Below are 21,018 nucleotides of genomic sequence, written 5' to 3' on the forward strand. Positions count from 1 at the left end.
TTATGTACATCGTTGCCTATCAGAAATTTATCAGAGCATTGTACCAGCTTTCCAATGCCCTCATCACAGAAGGCAGTCACCATTGCTTTCTGCCAATTCTCTACGCTAGTCCACAGCTCACTGTCTGTGCCAAAATATTGTCTTCATAGCCAGCGGTTCATGTTAGCAGACATGGAATTCAGAGGGAGCCATTTACAGGTTGTATTTTGGGTGTTCAAACATTTCCCATTAAAAATGCTGAAGGAGCATCTTCACTGACCATGCAGAATGCAGCTGAGAGTTGTCTTGAAGAAGGAAATGCACGACAGTTATGTTATGTGAGCTGCACAGCTTCAGGTGAAATTTCTCACCAGGCATTGGTTGGAGACACTATTTTCTAGGCGTCTTTACATGCTCACTGGGCACTCAGAACTGAAAAGAGCGATGTGATGTCTTTGATGGGTATAACAGAGGCACTGCCCAACACATCATCTTGGAGTTTCACAGTGGTTTCCATTGCACAACCAATCGGAACTTACTTTTTGAACACCCTCATACTTACCACAACAAATAAGGAATTGGGAGTTTCTTCTGTATAACATGTTCATATCATTCTGCCTGGTGCATGCATGCACGCAGGCGCGCGCGCACACACACACACACACACACACACACACCAGCAAAGCAAGTTAAAAATGCCACTGGATATTTACCAAATAATTAAACACAGTTTATGTTTCTTGGCAATGAAGATATTCACAGATATGATAAAAATTAAATTTAATACATGTTTATGCATTCTTAATGCAGTTTCCTTTCCAAAATTTCTACTGAACTGAAATTTGTTCTTTTTCTTATCCCAATTTGTTTCATCTGATCAAAAATATAAAAGAGGAATGTCTTGCAAGTTAGTTGATGGATGTGAATACATTAGACTCTTGCTAAACTGGCCATTCCTCACACATATGGGTGCCAGATAAGTGGGAGTGCCGGATTGTTGAGAGTTTCTAAAATTTAGTATAAACACATAGGGATCGTACTTTATCAAATCAAAAGATACATTCATTTTTACAGAAAACTTAGCACTTGTGTGTGTACATGCGTATTAGTATCACTCAACATTCAATATGAAACATGTCCCAAATGTTAGTTGTAACCATGATGATATGCAACGGTAGTATACTTTACTACACAATGGCTTTACAAGCATTTCAGAGGTCGTTCCATGTTTCTAATTGTTTCATAATGTACTCCAGGAAGATGTCTCCAGCATCAGCACCAGTGGTTTTGAGATATCCTCATGTTCTCTCCTCCTATATCGTCTTCTTCATTAGTTTCATCGTAACTTTCCCGTGAGCTTATGATTACCTCTTTTCTGCTGAAGTTTGGTCATAAATAGTTGTTCATTCAACACTGTTGCCAGTAGCAATGGTTTTCTGTGAAGAACCTCAGTTCAGTTTATATCTAATTTCGAGTTTCTGCTTGAGGTCTAGCATAACGTGTTTCCCTTTAGAAGCATTGATAATGAGCCATAAGGAAAGCCACAATTTCAAAGTGTACAGGAACGTCGAACATTGTAATTAACTAACAACATTTTTGCAGACCAAATTTCTTTATTGTAAGCGTCATTTCAGGTTGAAAGACTAGAAGCTGGAAGTGTGCTGGATTACTGCGAGGCTGGACTACTGAGGGCCGTATTAGCGAGAGTTTAGTGTAATAAGCTTCCGTCAAATATGAGAAGAAATATGGATACAAGTGTTAGGAAGTCTTTTCTGAAAGTATTTGCGTGGAGTGTAGCCATGTACTGAAATGAAACATGGATGATAAACAGTCATTGTGGTGCTACAGAAGAATGCTGAAGATTACATAACTAATGAGAAGGTACTGAATAGAATTGGGGAGAAAAGAAATTTGTGGTCCAAAATGACCAGAAGAAGCGACTGGTCAGTACAATACATTCTATGGTTAACCAAGTGAGTATTTAAGGGAAATGGGAAAGGGAGGTTGGGGGGGGGGTCGGGGGGGGGGGGGGGGGGGGGGAGTGTAAAAATTGTAGAGGGACACCAAGAGATGAATATATTAAGGAAATTCAGAAGGTGCAATTGTTATTCGGAAATGAAGGGATCTGCACAGGATGTAGTAGCATCTACTACTCATCTACATGGATACTCTGCAAATCACATTTAAGTGCCTGGCAGAGGTTTCATCTAACCACCTTCACAATTCTCTAATAATCCAGTCTTGAATAGCGTGTGGAAAGAACGAACACCTACATCTTTCCACATGAGCTCCAATTTCCATTATTTTCTCGTGGTGATAGTTTCTCCCTATGTAGGTCAATGTCAACAAAATATTTTCGCATTCGGAGGAGGAAGTTGGTGATTGGAATTTCATGAGGAGATTCCGTTGCAATGAAAAATGCCTTTACTTTAATGATGTCCAGCCCAAATCCTGTATCGTTTCAGTGACACTCTCCCCCATATTTCACAATAATACAAAACGTGCTGCATTCTTTGAACTTTTTTAATGTACTTTTTTAATGTATCTGGTAAGAATCCCACACCGTGCAGCAGTATTCTAAAAGAGGACAGACAAGCGTAGTATAGGCAGTCTCCTTAGTAGATCTGTTACATTTTCTAAGTGTCCTGCCAATAAAGCACAGTCCTTGGTTGCCTTCCTCACAACATTTTGTGTTCCTTACAATTTAAGTTGTTCTTAATTGTAATTCCTAGGTATTTAGTTGAATTTATGGCCTTTAGATTTGACTGATTTATCGTGTAATAGAAGTTTAATGTATCCCTTTTAGCACTCATATGGATGACTTCACACTTTTCATTATTTAGGGTCAACTGCCAATTTTCGCACCAGACAGATATCTTTTCTAAATCGTTTTGCAATCTGTTTTGATCATCTGATGACATTAGTTGATATATGACAGCGTCATCTGCAAACAACCGAAAGCGGCTGCTCAGACTGTCTCCAAAATCGTTAATATAGATAAGGAACAGCAAAGGGCCTATAACACTATCTTGGGGAACGCCAGAAATCACTTCTGTTTTACTCGATGACTTGCCGTCAATTACTATGAACTGCGACCTCTCTGACTGGAAATCACAAATCCAGACACATAACTGAGATGATATTCCATAAGCACGCAGCTTTTCCTACAAGTCGCTTGTGTGGTACAGTGTCAAAAGCTTTCCGGAAGTCCAGAAATACGGAATTGATCTGAAATCCCTTGTCAATAACACTCAACACTTCATGCAAATAAAAAGCTAGTTGTGCTCCACAATAACAATGGTTTCTAAACCCATGCTGACTGTGTGTCAATAGATAATTTTCTTTGAGGCAATTCATAATGTTCGAACACAATAAATGTTCCAAAACCCTGCTGCATATCGACGATTATGATATGTGCCTGTAATTAAGTGGATCACTCCTACTACCTTTCTTGAATATTGGCGTGACCTGTGCAACTAATGCATCAGCATACTCTGAATGAAACCTAATTGGTATACAGTCTGGACCAGAAGACTTGCTTTTATTAAGTGATTTAAGTTGCTTCACTATTCTGAGGATATCTACTACTACGTTACTGGTGTCGGCAGCGGTTCTTCATTTGAATTCTGGAATATTTACGTTATCTTCTTTTGAGAAGGCATTTCGGAAGGCTGAGTTTAGTAACGCTGCTTTGGCAGCACTGTCTTCGATAGTGTATCCATTGCTATCATGCACAGAACCTTGAACAACTACAGACAGGACACTTATATTCACAGGACATGTACATTAGTTTGTTCTGCAGATATGATTATCATTTGAACCACGTCGGCCCGAGGGTTCAAGTCAACGTCAATATCGCGACACAAGTCCACCTACCGGTATTTGTAAAGCAAATAATTTTTGCAATTTCTTGCAGTAGGGTGTGTTGGATTGTCTCTTATCTCACTTATTCTTGTAACATTTTAGTGGTTTCTGTGGGCAGATAAGACAGACAACAAAGTTTAAGTAGTCTTACTGGCAGTTGATGTGGTGTGTTGTCATTTGTGTAAACACTGCTGTTATGTCTACATGCAAATGCACCTTTTGTTCCAACCTAAAATAAAAATAACCTTTCCTTGGAGAAAAAGAAGGTTAGTTATGAAGTTTAATATAAAATTTGCAATGCCACATACTATTCGATTGCACAGAGTGGGAACTTTGATATTGTAAAGGCTGCAGCACAATAAATGAGACAAACAGAAGTTTGTTCCTTCTTTTTTTTCCAAAAAAAAGTAACTAAGTAAATAGATAAAAAAATTTAAACTGTTGAAAGTGTATTTCGCACATTATTAGATATTCTGCTTATGTTATTCTCATATAAACATGTGTTTAAAAATGTAAAACATTTCCAGTATCAATAATTTTGTTAAATGGGTGTCATTAAATCATTGCTCAGATACCGAAGACCACAGAACTTTCACCTTAATTACAGTATCAGAGGGTTGACCTGACACTTCCCCGTAATATCTACAAGAAATAAGTAGAGTTGGGTTTTACATACTGAGGCTCATACATGTATTTAAGAAACTGCTGATTAGTTTATCACAGCTTTTCAGGGGTCCCCATATTTTCCTGGGTTAAGTAGAAGCCAACAACATTATCAGAATAATGACATTTCAAACACTGTATTGTAGATTGCCATCCTCACAGCTTACTTCATAATATTTTGAACAAGCATGAATATGATACCAGATGGAAACCCAATGTTAAATTTCCATTCAGTCAGCAAGTAAACTATGTATATTTCCAAGCTTGTATTGTCAAATTTCATTCTTAAGGCTTCTTTAAACTAGCAAGTTGTTTAACAATATTAAAAATTTTTGTCATTTGTAAGTGCGGCTATTCTAAAATGTAAAAGGTTAAAATGAGTACAAAGCAAAAAATGTTGCCTCCCTTAAGATGCCGACCCCAGGCCCATGCCTAGTGGGCCTATATGTAAATCCATCACTGTTGATGACGTGAAATAAACAGCAAATTTCAACACATTTCCACCTAGTTCCACTATGGTCATGTCATATGGTGGAAGGATGTCACACGCCTCTTACCCCCACCCCACATTTCACCCCTTCTTTTAATGCCTCTTCTGTGACGGGAGATCAGAACTACGACATCCAGAGTTGAAACCACAAAGGCTTTTTTTTTATTTCTCTTTTATGGGTTGCCAAAGAAAACACACTGATCAGAATTGACAAGAAAAGCCCTCAGAAAGTGACCCGAGGGGCATCAATGCACACACCCTGAAGTACACAGTGTGATGGTTTGTTTGTTTTGTTTTAGGGTACAAAAACAACTAGAGTCATATGTGCCCATGTCAAAACTGTAGAACACAAAGACAAAGAGAGGAGTTAAAAACAACTGCATGTCAATCCCAAACAATGGAAGAAAAGACAGCTAAAAACAGGGGCATGGAGAAAGGTCTATAAAATGCCCATAGAGAAACAAGAGGTCCAGAATGAAAAATTAAGTGGCATTTGCCACATTGCTACACCGGATAAAAAGTAAAATGCAGTTGACAGCCTGCGCGTTGTTCGCTATAACAGCAGATAACTTGGATAGCAAACACAAACGGGAATGTAAGTGGTTAAAAAAAGGGCATTCCATCAGGAAATGGCAGTCTGCCAAAAGTTTGGCACAATGAGCTCCCCCACCACTTAACAAATAGTGCTGGCTAAAAAGACAGTGCTTGATATGCAACCTAGTTAAAATGATCTCACAGTGAGAGGGCCGAGAGGAGATTGTACAAGCTGCTGGGAGAGGCTTAATAACCTGGAGCTAGTTCCCATGGAAGGAGGACCAGTGGTGATGTACCGTATTTACTCGAATCTAAGCTGCACTTTTTTTCCGGTTTTTGTAATCCGAAAAACCGCCTGTGGCTTAGAATCGAGTGCAAAGTAAGCAGAAGTTCTGAAAAATGTTGGTAGGTGCCGCCACAACTAACTTCTGTCGTCTAATATATGTAATGCTTCGCAGGCACAAAGATAAATACTGGCACCAAAACCTTTGCGTCAGTAAATAAATTTAAAAAAAAGTGGAAGACGAGCTTTTTTTCTCCGCCCTGAGCTTCGACCACTGGATTTTCAAACATTATCCAACAAAGTAAATACAAATTCTGTATTGTTCATCTTTGAATGTAGCAGCATTTCAATGTACTACGAAAATCCAACTGGCAAGACTATTTGGGATGTTTGTCAATATGGCCAACTCTGAGTACTGAATCTTTTCCTACTTGTGAGAAGAAATTGTTGCTAAAAGGAACTTTTATGAATTGTGAATCACATGCAGTATTCTCTTCACCATAAGAATAATACAAATATAAACATTTTGCCGTGTATTCTTTCGTGTTTGCTGCTATCTCATTTAAATCCTGTCTGCTTACAAAACTGAGTGAGACAACAGCAGACGCGAAAGAATACACATATCATGTCATGTTTATATTCGTATTATTCTTATGCCTAATAGCGATACAGTCAGGAATGAAGCACGGCAATTGACTAGATTTTTAAATCTAAGATGACTAATTTCTGTGCAGAATGTAATGTACTAAAGAGGCGTCTGCAAAGATTTTCAAACGGAGAAAAATTTTCGCTTAACTCTCGTTCAGAACATCATCTTTCATACGCAGTCTATTATTTGGTTCTTGTTGATCGTTATCAAAGAAAGCAGCAGTGTAAGTAACAACAAATAGCAGTCTCTTGCCATTGTTTCGCTAATGAGACGATTCCTCTCTTTGTTTTTTTTAATTGTAAGCGGCGGTAGCGTGCACAAAAGCAAGCCATACCACGAGCGGCGACAGGCTGTAAACACTCATTATCAGAATGCGACAAACAACGCATGACACAGTACAGTAATGCATTTTCAGCTTTTAGTGACGGAAACACCTATAACAAATAGAACAGCACTTATCAGATCAAAGAAAAATAAGCAATCAATTCAAACCAGACGAAGCACGAGAAAAAGGAAGGGTACCCGTATAAATACGGACGGAGCGCCTGACGCATAGCAACGGCTACCTGGTAAAGCGTAACTGCTAAGCTTACGACTCGAACCGAACTACTATAGCTGTATCGTCATTCATTCGACCTAAATTGTGTCTCATATTACAATGGACCAACTTTGTTTCAATTTGGAGGTGCAGCCTAAAACTTTTCTCTCCCCTTGAATTTCAAGTCTCAGATTTCAGGTGCGGCTTAGATTCGGGAAATTTTTTTTTCCTCGATTTCAAGTCTCATTTTTCAGGTGCGGCTTAAATTCGAGTAAATATGGTAATAGGAGCAGCAACAGCTCACACTTGTGTGGGGTTTGTAGATGTTTTGCAGTGCCATGACCAGCCCTGGGTTAATACAGTTGTCAACCATGTTAACAGAGTGCTGAAGGGGGGAGGGGGGGTTAATGTTGGCAGAAACTAAATCTCACATCTGTGCTGTGCCTGTTGATACAATTAGGAGGTGGGGTCACTCTAGTCATGGCCTGCACCTGGATAGGAGCGTAGGAGGGCGAAGGATAGATTAGTTGATCTTGCAGAAAATGTAAGGGGGCCACATGCAGACAAAACAAAATACCTGTGATTACTGGAGTCAGAGGGACACATTTTTTAGGTTAGAGTAAGGTTACAGAAAGAGAGTACTGAAAGAGATTAAAACAGAACAGTGCCATAATGTATGTAGCAGTATCTGAAGAAATGAAATTTGTGTGGTTCATCAGAACATTAGAGGATTGAAAAATAAGATAGATGAGCTTCTTGTATGCTTAGAAAATGGGTTAAATTATGAAGGTATAGATGTTTTGTGTCTCTCTGAACACCATGTAACTGCAGGTATGGAGAAGTTAAGTTTAAGAGATTACAGATTAGCATCTTATTCATGTAGAGTCAACATGGAAAAAGGAGGAGTTGCTACTTATATAAAAACTGGACACAAAGTCAAAAATATTGAAACAAATAGTTTTTGTGTAGATCAGATTCCTGAAGCATGTGCTTGTGAGTTGCTACTGCAATATACTTCTATAGTAATTGTAACAATCTACAGATCCCCTGAAGGTAACTTCCAGCTATTCATGAAAAATCTAGAGGCATTGTTGAGCTACCTGTCAAACAAAAAGAAGCAGTCAGTGGTCTGTGATGATTTTTATGTAGATTTCTTAAAAGAAACGGATAGTAAAAATGAGCTAGAATCTTTGTTTGGTTGTTTCAATCTAGTATCTGTTGTAAATTTTCCAACTTGTGTGCAGCAGGATAGTAGGTCACATATCAATAACGTTTTCATAGACAGTGCTCAGGCAGAAACAATTAATTTGTACCCAGTTGTTAATGGGCTATCTGATCATGATGCACAGTTAATGGAAATAACACATAGCACTTTACGGGTTTCAGGCAGGTTCATACAAGGCAGGGAGGCTTATTGATGCGAACAGGATACAGAGTTTTAAGAGCATCCTAGAAGAGGTAGAATGGGATGAAGTATACAAAAAATGATGCTGATGCCAAATTCAATTTATTTCACTGCAAATTTGTCTCAATATTTCAGTTTCTTTCCTTAAACCTTATCCAAAAAAAGCCATTACAAAGTCAAGTAAGCTGTGGATTACTAAGGGAATTAAGATGTTGTGTAAGAGGAAGAGAGAAATATATTGACAGGCCAGAATACGTCAGGATCTGACGTTACTTGCTTACTACAAAAGATACTGTAATATTTTAAGGAAAGTCATTAAGAAGTCGAGAAGCTTATGTCTTCTGACAGAAATTAATAATGTGGATAATAAGATTAAAATTATATGGAATATTGTCAAACGGGAAACAGGGCAGCCTGAGAGTGCACAGCATACCATAGCAATAAAGCTAAATGACGATGATGTGACTGATAATTCACAAGTTGCAAGTATTTTTAACAATAACTTTCTGAATGTGGCAGCAAAAATAGGGTTAAAGCGCTCAGTTGAAGAACCAAAAAAACATCTTAAGAAGTCATTCCCCATAACTTTATGCCTTTAGAAATAGCACCAACATCCCCCACTGAAATTAAGGGAATTATAAATATACTGAAAAAACAAGAGCTTATGTGGTGTTGATGGACACTCTAACAGAATTTTGAAGTGTTGTTCTGATTTAATAAGTGGAGTCCTTCGTGATATATGTAATGCTTCGCTGGCACAGGGAATTTTTCCAGACAGATTGAAATAGGCAACTGTCAAACCTCTTCATAAGAAAGGGGACAAGAGTGACTTAAATAATTACAGACCAATCTCATTGCTGACTTCATTTTCTCAAATATTCGAAAAAACTATGTATTCAAGAGTAGTCTCACATTTAAGTGAAAATTATTTACTCAGCATGTCACAGTTTGGATTCTGGAAGCGTCACTCGACTGAGAACGCTATCTACACATTTACTCATCAAATAGTACAAGCCCTCAATAACAAATTATCACCAGTCGGTATTTTTTGTGATCTTTCCAAGGCATTTGACTGTGTGGATCACGTCACATTCTTAGAAAAACTCAGGTTTTATGTAACTGAAGGCTATACACACAGCTGGTTTGAACCATACTTAACGAACAGAAAGCAAAAAGTTGTGCTGAATAACACAAATAATGTTGGGAGGGTGGTAAATTCTAGTCAATGGGGAGTTATCACAGGGTTCAATTTTGGGTCCTCTGTGAATGATCTCGCACTTAACGTTCAGCAAGCAGAATTAGTATTTTTTGCAGATGACACAGGTGTTATAATAAATCCCATTCCAGAAAAATGAAATGATCGTATGGCATTGTTGGCCGGGAGGCCCCATGAGGGGAAGTTCAGCTGCCGTATTGCAAGTCCTTTTTACTTGACGCCACTTTGGCGACTTGCGAGTCAATGATGATGAAATGATGATGATGATGAACACACAACACCCAGTCATCATGAGGCAGGGAAAATCCTGACCCAGCCGGGAATCGAACCCGGGACCCTGTGCGCGGGAAGCAACAACGCTACCACAAGACCACAAGCTTTCAAAAAATTATTAAATGGTTCTCAGAAAATGGACTCTCCCTAAATTAAAAAAAAAAAAAAAAAAAAAAAAAAAAACCACTCACTATATCCAGTTTTGTACACCAAATAGTAGCATATGAACAGACCTCAGTTAGCAGGGTAGATTTCTCCACATTTTTGGGTGTTCACATTGATGACAACTTGAACTGGAAGAAGCATATTACTGAGCTTCTCAAACAATTAAGTTAGGCTTCTTTCGCTCTTTGTATAATCGCTACTATTGGTAATAAACAGATCAGCCCCCTAACGTACTTTGCATATTTCCACTCAATTATGTCTTATGGAATAGTTTTCTGGGGTAACTCACCACTTAGACATAAAGTATTGATTGCACAAAAGTGAGCAGTAAGAACAATTAGTGGTGTTCACCCAAGGATGTCATGTAGGCACCTATTCAAGGAGTTAGGTATTTTAACTGCACAATCAGAGTACATATATTCGCTAATGAAATTCATTATAAATAATCCGTCTCAATTTGCGAAGAACAGTGATGTTCATATGTACAACACAAAAGGGAAAAATGACCTTTCCTATCCATTATTGAAGCTGTCAGTTTCTCAAGAAGGAGTACATTATTCAGCAACAAAAATCTTTGATCATTTGTCCAACAACATAAAGTGTCTGGCAGATAGCAGATCAAGTTTTAAATCTAGCTTAAAATCATTTCTTTTTGACAACTCCTTCTATTTCATGGATGAGTTTCTGTTTCAGAACTGATAAAAAAAATTTGTACCTCTAAATGTAGTTGCATGTGTAGAACTAAAAATTTCAGAAATATTAATATTAGCACTATTCATGTGTGTGTGTATATATATCTTGTAAGCTGACTTGTTCCACATCATATCGATAAAAAAAAAAAAAAGATCGAGAAAATGATCTACAGAACATTACATAACTAAACTAAACGATGGCAAAGTGACACAACCTGCTGGCACACAGCAACAGAGAGATCATCGCAGGGGATATAAGAGCTAGCAGGCTGAGGTAAGAGACTGCAGCCTTGACAACAGCGTCAGTGGCCTCGTTTCATGTCAGACAGACGTGACCAGGAACACACACAAACATCACAGTAGCTCCATCAAGAGTGAGCAAATGACAGCTTTCCTGGACCCATTGCACTAAGGGATGGATGATACATACACACAAAGGCTTTGAAGGGCACTGCGAGAGTCGGAGTAGATGACGCAATTTAAAAGCCTGTGTCACCGGATGTACTACATAGCCTGATACAGGGCAAAGAGCTCTGTTGTAAATACTGAGCAGTACGGGTAAGACAAACAGATGCTTCCATTCCCTGTTTTACTTGTTTTCCCCTGATTGAAGGATTTTTAATAGGTTTGTAATTTAGTGTCTCTGTCAGCCCCATTACAGCTTCCTCTGCCCCACCCTATCTCTCATTTTCATTGCATTAGATAAAGAGATTCTTCTTTTATTACACACTTCACTTATAGAAAACAATATTTTTTCTGTAATATGTAATGCTATTACTGCAGTAAACTTATTCAGTAATTCATAAATACAAATGCATTTTGCAGTAAATAAAATTGGCAATAATGCAAACAGGTACATAAATATTTAAGCTTCCACAGAAGAATTATTGTCCAAAACCATAAACACAAGATAGATGTGCGCTAAATTGTGACAAGATGTGAGCATACTGTCATGCAACTTTGGGCAGTATTTCAACATTTCATTGGTGCCGGTGCTCGTAATTTGATTTGAGGCATTGTCAACAGAGTTGGTCATTGCCCTTACAATGGACGCAAGGCAGTCAGCCTATGTTGGGACTTGTGCCAGCAGCCAGACAGTGCCATATCCTAAAGTACAAAGCATTATGCAGAAAACAGTAGAGTTTCTGCTAATGTGTTATCGCAATGTATTTCGAATATTGTGAACAATCAGACAAAAGTAGTTTTATAGAAGTGTACGTATTTGCCAACAATTGGAAAGTGCTGTTTGCTAACCGTGCTTATATGTATGCATGAACATAAATTATTATTATTAAGATATTTGTGTCTATACCACTGAGAAACTTCAGTAACATTATGAAACTAAGCCATGGTTCTTGTCTATAACAAGTTTACTGACAGTACAACATCAGCATTTGTAAACTTTAAGGCAGTACTAGAGCGCAAAAATATTCTGATTTTACTTGGACAGTAATGTATAATCAGTAATTAGTTCTGGCCACACACATATGATTAACATTTACCAAATGGAAAGTGTAGCTTCTTATTTTCATAGAAGGATTTTCAGGATATACGAAAGTGTATTTTCGAGTTTGTTTGATGTTACTCTGAACATCGTAATTAACATTTTCAGATGTGATCTGGAGCAGTGTGGACAATAAACACTTGCCGCCTGCATACAGCTGAATGGTGAGTGATATAAAAACTGTGTTGTGCTCTGGTCAGACCTTAATGGACATACAAAGGCACTATGCACATTTTATTTCATAATGTGCCATATACAGGTATAGACAACATGGTCAAATGTCATAGTAGAAGCAGCACCAATACACACAAACCACACTTACATAGACCAAACCTTTTAAATGAATATTACAATATCAGCAAACAAAACATCATGTTCAGATTTAGTTACAATCACAGAACAGGTTATTTTTGTATGTTACAACAATACAAACAATGTCACCACAGCTGATGCATCAGTAATGACAAAATACAGAAGCCATGGAAGGGGGGTTGTTAATTCAAAATATCTGTCATGCACTGACCTGCAGTCAGTTCCAGGAACAAAAGGCTTGTACTCGTAACTAAGTGAGAAAAGAGGTTCTTCTGATGGTCCAGCTCCTGCTGTTGCTGCACGTGTATTAAGTAGAAATCTCTGGATACCAGATGCAGGCGTTCGTCCACCTGGCCCTGGTCGAGGAAGGGCTGATGCAGAATCAGGACGATTCTGAGGTGCAATTAACACAGGAAACACTGAGTCTTGTGTCAGCTGATCACGTAAGTATATGGCCCCAAGTTCAATATCGAAACGATGCGATCCAGTTCGTGGCCGTGATTCAAAATCAAGTTTTACATTCTCAAACTGCAGCTCAATGAATGGTGTCCTACAAACAAATAATATACTTTTTAAGCAACAGCTTAGGGACAAATATAAACAAATCAGTAAGACGTTCAATACACAACTAGAGGCTGTAATTTAAGTTTTGTCATTAGAATATATACGTTTTCCTACAATGCTATCCTCTACGGCAGTGAGATGATTTGAACCCTTTGTTTTAAAACTGTTGTGATAGAAACAAGCAACATTATAATACATACAAAGACAGTTATTTAAAGAATAAACAAATATTTTGGGTAAAAACATAGAACTGCACTATGTGTTTAACGTAAGTATCCTTTTATCTTTACTCATTTCTGAAAAATCAATCCACCCTTCATATTGCACAGTTTCATTATTGATACCTGCTCATTATTAAATGAGCTGCAATACTATCCACATAAGATACAAGGGCCAACCCTTCTAAACACTCATTCCAAAAATGTCTTAAGAAGAGAGACAAGTGTAGTGTGGAACTGAAGATAACAAGAACAAAAATAATAAAAATCTGACTACCAAAATATGAATAATGAGCAGTCAGTAATTCACAGGTGCAAGAGGACTAAACTCCAAACAAATAACAGGATGCCTATGGAGATATGAGAGTTAAAGGATGGGGATGAAAGAGTGGAGTCCCTGTCATTTACTCTAGAGTTTGGAGTAACAGTGTCTCCCCTCATTTTTCATCTTCAATCCTCCTGACACAGAAACTTCCCAAAGTTCTAAAAGTTGCAAATTCAGTTATTTTCTAACTTCTTGTGTGTGTGTCCATCATGCTCCAGTTCACCCACTTTTGGCCACTGGGAAGTAGAAGTTCCATTTCAGTATCAGATAAACTTACATTAACTGCCTTTATTTTCATTTATAAAATATTCTACTTCTACCAAGTGAATTCCAAGTAGCAGTGAACAAATTTTCACACTATGTGCAACAAGCCAAATTTCCAAAAGTTACTTACTTCTTCCGATCTTCAGTACTTGTGCACAAGTTGAAAGTACCCCACTTCAATGTGAAATTGCACTGTCCAAATACAACATCACGGCGTAGCAAAGTGTTATTTTCTAGTGTGTCTGCTAATGCGTCAAGTAACTGATCTTCTATGGGATTCTGTTCCGTCTGCTGCTGGGAGGATGTAGAAGTAGAAGCTGATGTAGATGGGCTGGTATACCACCACTGGGGAAACCACTGCATCAGCACACTACGGCCCGAACCCGTTTGCGGCGCAGCAGCTGGAACTTGAGGGGGACGCACTCGTTTCATTGCTATCTGTAACGAAATAGAGGAAAACTAAAGCCATAATGTTCCCCAGAATTTTCCAGTAATCTAGATGATATCCAAAACCATAGAAAAATCTGCAATCAAACCCTTACATTTAAGACATAATAAAATTTGTCAATGGTGAGAACTCAGGCTATGAATTCAAAGGTTCTAGAACGGAATATAAGATAGTCCTGCCAGATTTTTCAGAATTTAACAATTTTTTCCTCTCAAAATGCTTTGTATCCACAAAAAATTCCAAGTAGCTAAAATCTTAAGAGTCCACATTAAACTGACTAGCTGAGATGGTTCTCAGGATATAGGAACTGCATATTTTCCATCTCTGACATAACCACATTTTAATCCACAATGCACCCATATTCGCAACGTACATTACACTATAACTGCATATACTGTTTCAGTTACACAATATAATCTGTTATGCTAGAGAAGTACAATACACTGCAAACCTTTTACACAATCCCTGACCAAACAAGCTTGAGAGATACCTTGATCCATTCGAAGAATTCAGGTAAGAGCTATTTAGTATAGTCTTAGTGTCACAGATAACACTCTGCACAAACAACACACTAATTTAATACAAAAGTAACAGGATTGGTTGGATTATTAAGGAATTATTTTAAATTTCCTGGCATTTTAAAACTGTGTGCTGGACTGTGACTTTAACCCAAAACCTGACATTCTGCACGAAATGTTCTTACACACTCATTTATCCAGGCACAATTCACAACCTGTACTTGACCTTACTTCTGCCAGTAACTTCCTTTTCCTCCTACATTTCAAAGTTCACAAAAGTTGTCCTGCATACCTTGTGGGACTAGCACTCCTGAAAGAAAGGATACTGTAGAGAAATGACTTAACTACAGTTTATGGGATTGCTTCCAGAATGAACTAACCTCAGAAAGAGACTGTTTCCTGAATGTGGCACAGCTATTTATCCACAATATCCTTTCTTCCATAAGTGCTAGTCGTATGATGTATTTCAGAGAACTTCTTTGAAGTTTGGAAAGTAGGAGATGAGGCACTGTCAGAAGTAAGACTGTGAGGGCAGGTATCAGCCATGCCTGAATAGTTGCTTCAGTAAGAACACTCTCTGTTAAAGATAAGGTTCTGGACTCAAGTTTATGGCTGGCACACAGCTTTAAATTGCTAGTAAATTTCAAAACAGCACACTCTCCACTCCGGAGAAGAAATGAAAATATTTTTGCAACCTGAAACAGTATGCTTACCTCATGCGAGACTCATCAAAATTGATCTACTCAATGGGAAAGGAGAAACTGTTTCCTACAGACATGTTTTCACTTGCTGCTGGGAAATCATGTTTGAGGCCCCAATACAATTCAAATAAGACAGACTGCTAATTTCCATACTTATTACAGTATAATTAAAAGAAGAATGTTGGTTTGCACACTGTAATGCTTCACTAGACACAATCTTAATGCAGGGGGTATGCCCTTGCATTCCTCCAATCTTTAACTGGCTTAGCAACCGGTTATAAGGGGACCCACAATTTGCATGAACTCCAAAGTTCAGCATTACCATGTCAACTGTTTCTCACATCATAATGAATCAGACAATAATAAAACAAGTAATTCAATGGAACAGGGCCAAACCCAAGAAGGAGGTTGTAGGTCTGGTATCAGCTGGGCATTTGGAAATATAGTGTTCAATAGTGGCAAGGGAGAATTGGGGATGTTAGTGTGGAGGGAAGTGGCATTGATAGCGACGTGTATGGTGTCATATGGTAAAAGAACAGGGACTGTTGAGAGTTGATGGTGGAAACTGTTGGTGTCTTTTATATAGAGGCTAGGTAGAGGTTACGGTTAATAGGTTGGTCCAAGAAAGCAGAGAGACTGTGGACGCACAGCAACCAACCACAACAGAGTATTCTGGATGTTTGGGTTTATCAACTTTAGGAAGCATAAAGAAGGTAGAAGTGTGGGGAGTTTGGAGGAGCCCTGCTGTTATTCAACACTACCGTTCCCAATGCCCAACTGACTCCAAACCTACAACCTCCTTCCTGGTCACCATGATCCAGTATTTCCTCACTCACAATTACTCCTCCTTTGAAGGCTTTACCTACAAACATATCCATGATATAACAATGGGCACCTACATGTCACCATTGTATGCCAACTTATTCTAGGCCCATCTACAGGAATCCTTCCTAATCACTCAGAATCCCATACCCCTCACCTGGTTCAGATTCAATGATGACATCTTGATCTGTACTGAGGATGAGGACACCCTATAACCATTCCTACAGAATCTCAACACCTCCCCCCCCCCCCCCCCATTCGTTTCAACTGGTCCTCCTCAACCCAACAGGCCACCTTTCTTGATGCTGACCTCCAACTCAAAGATAGCTTCCTCAGTACCTCAGTCCGTATCAAACCTACCACAACCATCAGCACTACCTCAATTTCTACAGTTGCCACCCAATCCAAGAAATCCCTTCCATACAGCCTAGCCACCCATGGCTGTTGCATCTTTACTGATGAGCAGTCCCTCTCTAGACATACCAGGGTCTCACTGAGGTCTTGATAGACTGTAATTACCCTCCCAACCTTGTACAGAAACAAATCTCCCATGCCCTGTCTCCAATCACCCACCATCTCCCTCATACCAACCACCTGGCCACAAAGGAGCACTCCTCTCGTGACTCAGTACCACCCATTACTGGAGCAACTGAATCACATTGTCTGCCAGGGTTTCAACTACCTCTCATCATGGCCTAAATTGAAGAAAACTCGACCCACTATCCTCCCCTTTGCTCCCAGTGGTATTGTGGTGCCCACCAAACCTACGCAATATTCCTGTCCACTCCTACTCCACCCCTGTTCCCAACTGCTTGCCTCATGGCTCATATCCTTGCAACATAGTTAGATGTAAGATCTGTCCCATACATTCCACCACCACCACCACCACCACCACCACCACCACCCTCCCGGCCCCAGTCTCCTCCTTAACACCATCACCCACAGACTGCTTCTCCTATCAGGTGCAGTTGTTGGCAGTCTGGCCTCAGTGGCCAGGAACAGTGGTAACACGTGTGTGAGTTGTGCTTGTGTGAATGTGTGTGTGTGTGTGTGTGTGTGTTTTCAACTTTATAAGAAGGGCTTTTGGCCGCAATCTTAGACGTATAGCAGTCTTTTTGTTATGTCTGTCTGTGACTCATCACCTCCTCTATACAGTGAGTAGCAATTATCCTTTCCATAATATTGTCATTCATTGATGTAATATATTTCCTAGTCCACGAGTGACTTACATAGTCATAGCAGAGGTCTCTTTTCACCACTTCCAGACACTTAATAGTTAAACACATTTATTAAATCTATTCAGTGTTAGATAATTTCAGATTTTGTTATCCATAATCTGAGCCAGAGCAAATAGTTCAAACATTCAAACCTTAGTCTTTGTCAACTAGCCGCCATACAGGATTGTTAACTGTTCTTTGCATATTTTTGCTACCATCAGATCATGTTTTATTTTTCTCATCACACTTAACATGTATTTTTGTCCAATTTTAATACATAAACTTGTGCCATAACTTTTACAAAACATCAATCCCATGTTGATATACTAATCACTCATCAACAACTGACAAAATAATGACAGGGCCACCATTTCATTAACATTATTACAGCACTGAGGTTCATTCAGATTCTGATAACTGTGATAACCTCTGATGCATCCTATCAACAACAAACACGATTAATGGGCAAAAACAATTTAGCAGACGCATGGGACAGGTAGTCAAGTGGAAGGTTTACTAGTTAAAGTGACTACTGTCATGGTAGTAACTCAGAGCTGCCTGTCGCCTTTCAAAATATACTGGAAGTCCAGTGTAGTCTTGCATGCTTATCACTGTCAACAATTATGAATTCTCTCTCTCTCTCTCTCTCTCTCTCTCTCTCTCTCTCTCCCACCCCCCCCACCCCCCACCCCCCCACCCCCACCCTCACTCACTCCAAAATACAGTGTAAATGAATATGAAAGCACTTGCTTTCTGGTACATGAAACATAGCAACAATAGAAAATAAATTACTCGTTTATCAAGCCCAACTTCATTTGGATTACTGGTGTTCACAACCACCAATTACTGATTTCTACAACTTCATACATAATCATTATGTCATACATTTCATTAATACATATTTTTGGAGTGTTTTGCAAATGAAAAACCAAAATACATACAAGACTAAGCAAAAAAATTACAGTGCATTTACAAACCTCACGAAGAATCCGTAGTTCATCCAAGCTTCGTTCAGTTTCTATGCGGGTGCGCAGCTGCTTGTCTAATGGGGCCGCACCCGGGTTGGCCAGACTATGGGAATACAGTTTTACATACTGCACATTATCTTTGGCACGTGAAAGTGCTTGCTGCCAACCTGCACTACCTGTCAAGGGTGTATCTGGCAAGAGCAAGTCATGGCAGCGAGCAGCATACAGCCACCACTGCCGAGGACAGACTGACGGCTGCTCCGTTGGGCGCCAACGTTGCCGTCTGAACAGTTTTCCTACTTTGTTAAGGCCTTTTATGCAGCCTACCATCTGTGCATACTGCCACTGGAACAAATCATTTTATTATTTATCACTGTAACACAACTAAACAACAGAAAGGTTTCATCAAACATGAAATCACAAAGGTTTCTTACTATGAGTATCAGAAGTGAGCCGCAGCTCGTATTTTTGTCTTTTCTCCACTTACAAAACAGCAACTATCATATTTATTGAGGACTCCAACAGCAAGATGGGAATCTCGCAGCACTGAAGTGTAATCCTATGGTGAACTGCTACAGCAGTTGCAACGAGCAGTGCCCCAAGGTTGATGGCCACAACATTTTAGTGCCAACATGCTGGTTGAGTAGTTGACTGCTGCAGTAGGTTTGAGGAACATGTTTGATCTGTTATTTAGCTGTGGTAGAATATGAGGCCCATTTCACTGCAGCCTCACTCGTGGATTCTCATCACATCACAACCTAACAGATAGCATTTTAATGTGTATCTTATTTCTCTCGTTTCTGCATTTTTCCAGTTCACTGTGAGACTTCATTCCTGTTACCCACTGCCTCCACTAATTGTTCAGCTGTGTTAGCAATGTGAATTTAAGTATCATTACAGTGCATAAAAAGCTTGTGATCTCTTAACTACTAAACTACTAATGTAAAGTTTGCTAGAGAGTGATTCTAAAGAATAGCCACATTCATCAAAAAATGCTAAAATTGAAAGAAGAAAGTTTTTTAAAACAATTTCTGATCCATACGCACTGATTCCCAATTTTCATCATTTGTAATTACCACTGCATTGTCTATGACACAGGGAGGATGTACTCGCTGTCTACAGCCATATAATACTCTTCATTCTTGGATGATCACAGCCAACAAGCAAGACACAAATGAAATAAGCAAAAATCAATTTATACCATGAAGTCCCTTCCATACAACCTAACCACTGACAGTCGTCACACCTGTAGTGACAAGCAGTCTCTCTCCAAAAATGCCAAGTGCCTCACAGAGGGCTTCCCAGCCCCTATTATCATCCGAACCTCGTCCATGAACAGATCTCCCATCCCTTGTCTCTCAAGTCTTCTACACTTCCCACATACCCACTGTTCAGCCACAGAAGAGCACCGACCAAGTTGCTGAACATGCCACCCAATGGTACGTTCACATTAATGACTGCTGCACAGCCCATGCCATCTGGATTCTTCCTATGAACATCAGTTTTTCTGAACTGCACAGGTAGGACCTCAACCTGTAACATATCTTTCATTGCCATAACCTCCTTGGCCCATACCTTTGCTAGTCCCTTGTCTCAGACCTTCCTATCCCTTCCCTGCTCCCACTCCAATGCTACACACATGTATCTTGCCAAGGCACTTGCAAGTCCTTTCCTCTTCTCTTATCTCTTATCCCCCCCCCACAAAAAAGCCTCCCAATGTAGCAACCGTGTTCTGTCTCCATCTAGTCCCTGCATGCTCTGCTAGGCAGCACTAGCATCTTCCCCAACCCTTATCCTGCTATCCTTCCCCCTGCCTGCCTCACACCTTTTCTTTACACCAACCACCCATCCCTGATCGCTGCTCTGTCAGATGCAGATGCAGTTGCAGTGTTTAACATTTTAACAATCTTCCTCATTGTGACTTTATGCGACTAACACCTCCTCTGTACAGTGAGCAGTAATCTATCCTTTCCATATTGTTGTTTAAATTTCTGAAGATGAGCTAATCCTTGATACTGGCCAAATATTAAATAATTTACAAGCAAAGTGGATGGATTATCATAATCAAGATAGGCACAACTTCACCATTGATCGTTGTAGCACAAGTATGCATGCCCATTAGTAAGCAGATGATGATGATGATGATGATATTTAACAAATTTATGTTTATATAAACGAAAATTATTGAGTGTGTTAAGGAAGCTGAAAATTTAATAGTGATGAGGGATTGGAATTTTACTGGAGGAAGAGAATGAAAAATATTAGGATGACATGAACTGAGGGAAAGAAATAAAGTGGAAGTCCCAGGTAGAATTCTGTGCAGACCACAACTTAATAATTGCTAACATATGGTTTAAAAAATGTGACAGAAGATTGCATATATTCAAGAGACCTGGAGGCACTGGA

General features: G+C 39.2%; 1 protein-coding gene across 1 annotated transcript in view; it reads right to left on the reverse strand.

Annotated features, from left to right (window-relative positions):
- LOC126474166 (intermembrane lipid transfer protein VPS13D) overlaps window positions 1-21,018 on the reverse strand; it is a 525,388-nt gene that overhangs the window by 473,289 nt on the left and 31,081 nt on the right. Inside the window, exons 6-8 of the mRNA XM_050101624.1 lie at window positions 18,622-18,957; window positions 14,069-14,376; window positions 12,779-13,117 (exon numbers count right to left, since the gene is read on the reverse strand). Coding sequence (XP_049957581.1) covers window positions 12,779-13,117; window positions 14,069-14,376; window positions 18,622-18,957 — 983 coding nt within the window. The remainder of the gene's footprint in view (window positions 1-12,778; window positions 13,118-14,068; window positions 14,377-18,621; window positions 18,958-21,018) is intronic.

This window comes from Schistocerca serialis, chromosome 4 (genome assembly GCF_023864345.2).
Source record: "Schistocerca serialis cubense isolate TAMUIC-IGC-003099 chromosome 4, iqSchSeri2.2, whole genome shotgun sequence".
NCBI lineage: Eukaryota > Metazoa > Arthropoda > Insecta > Orthoptera > Acrididae > Schistocerca > Schistocerca serialis.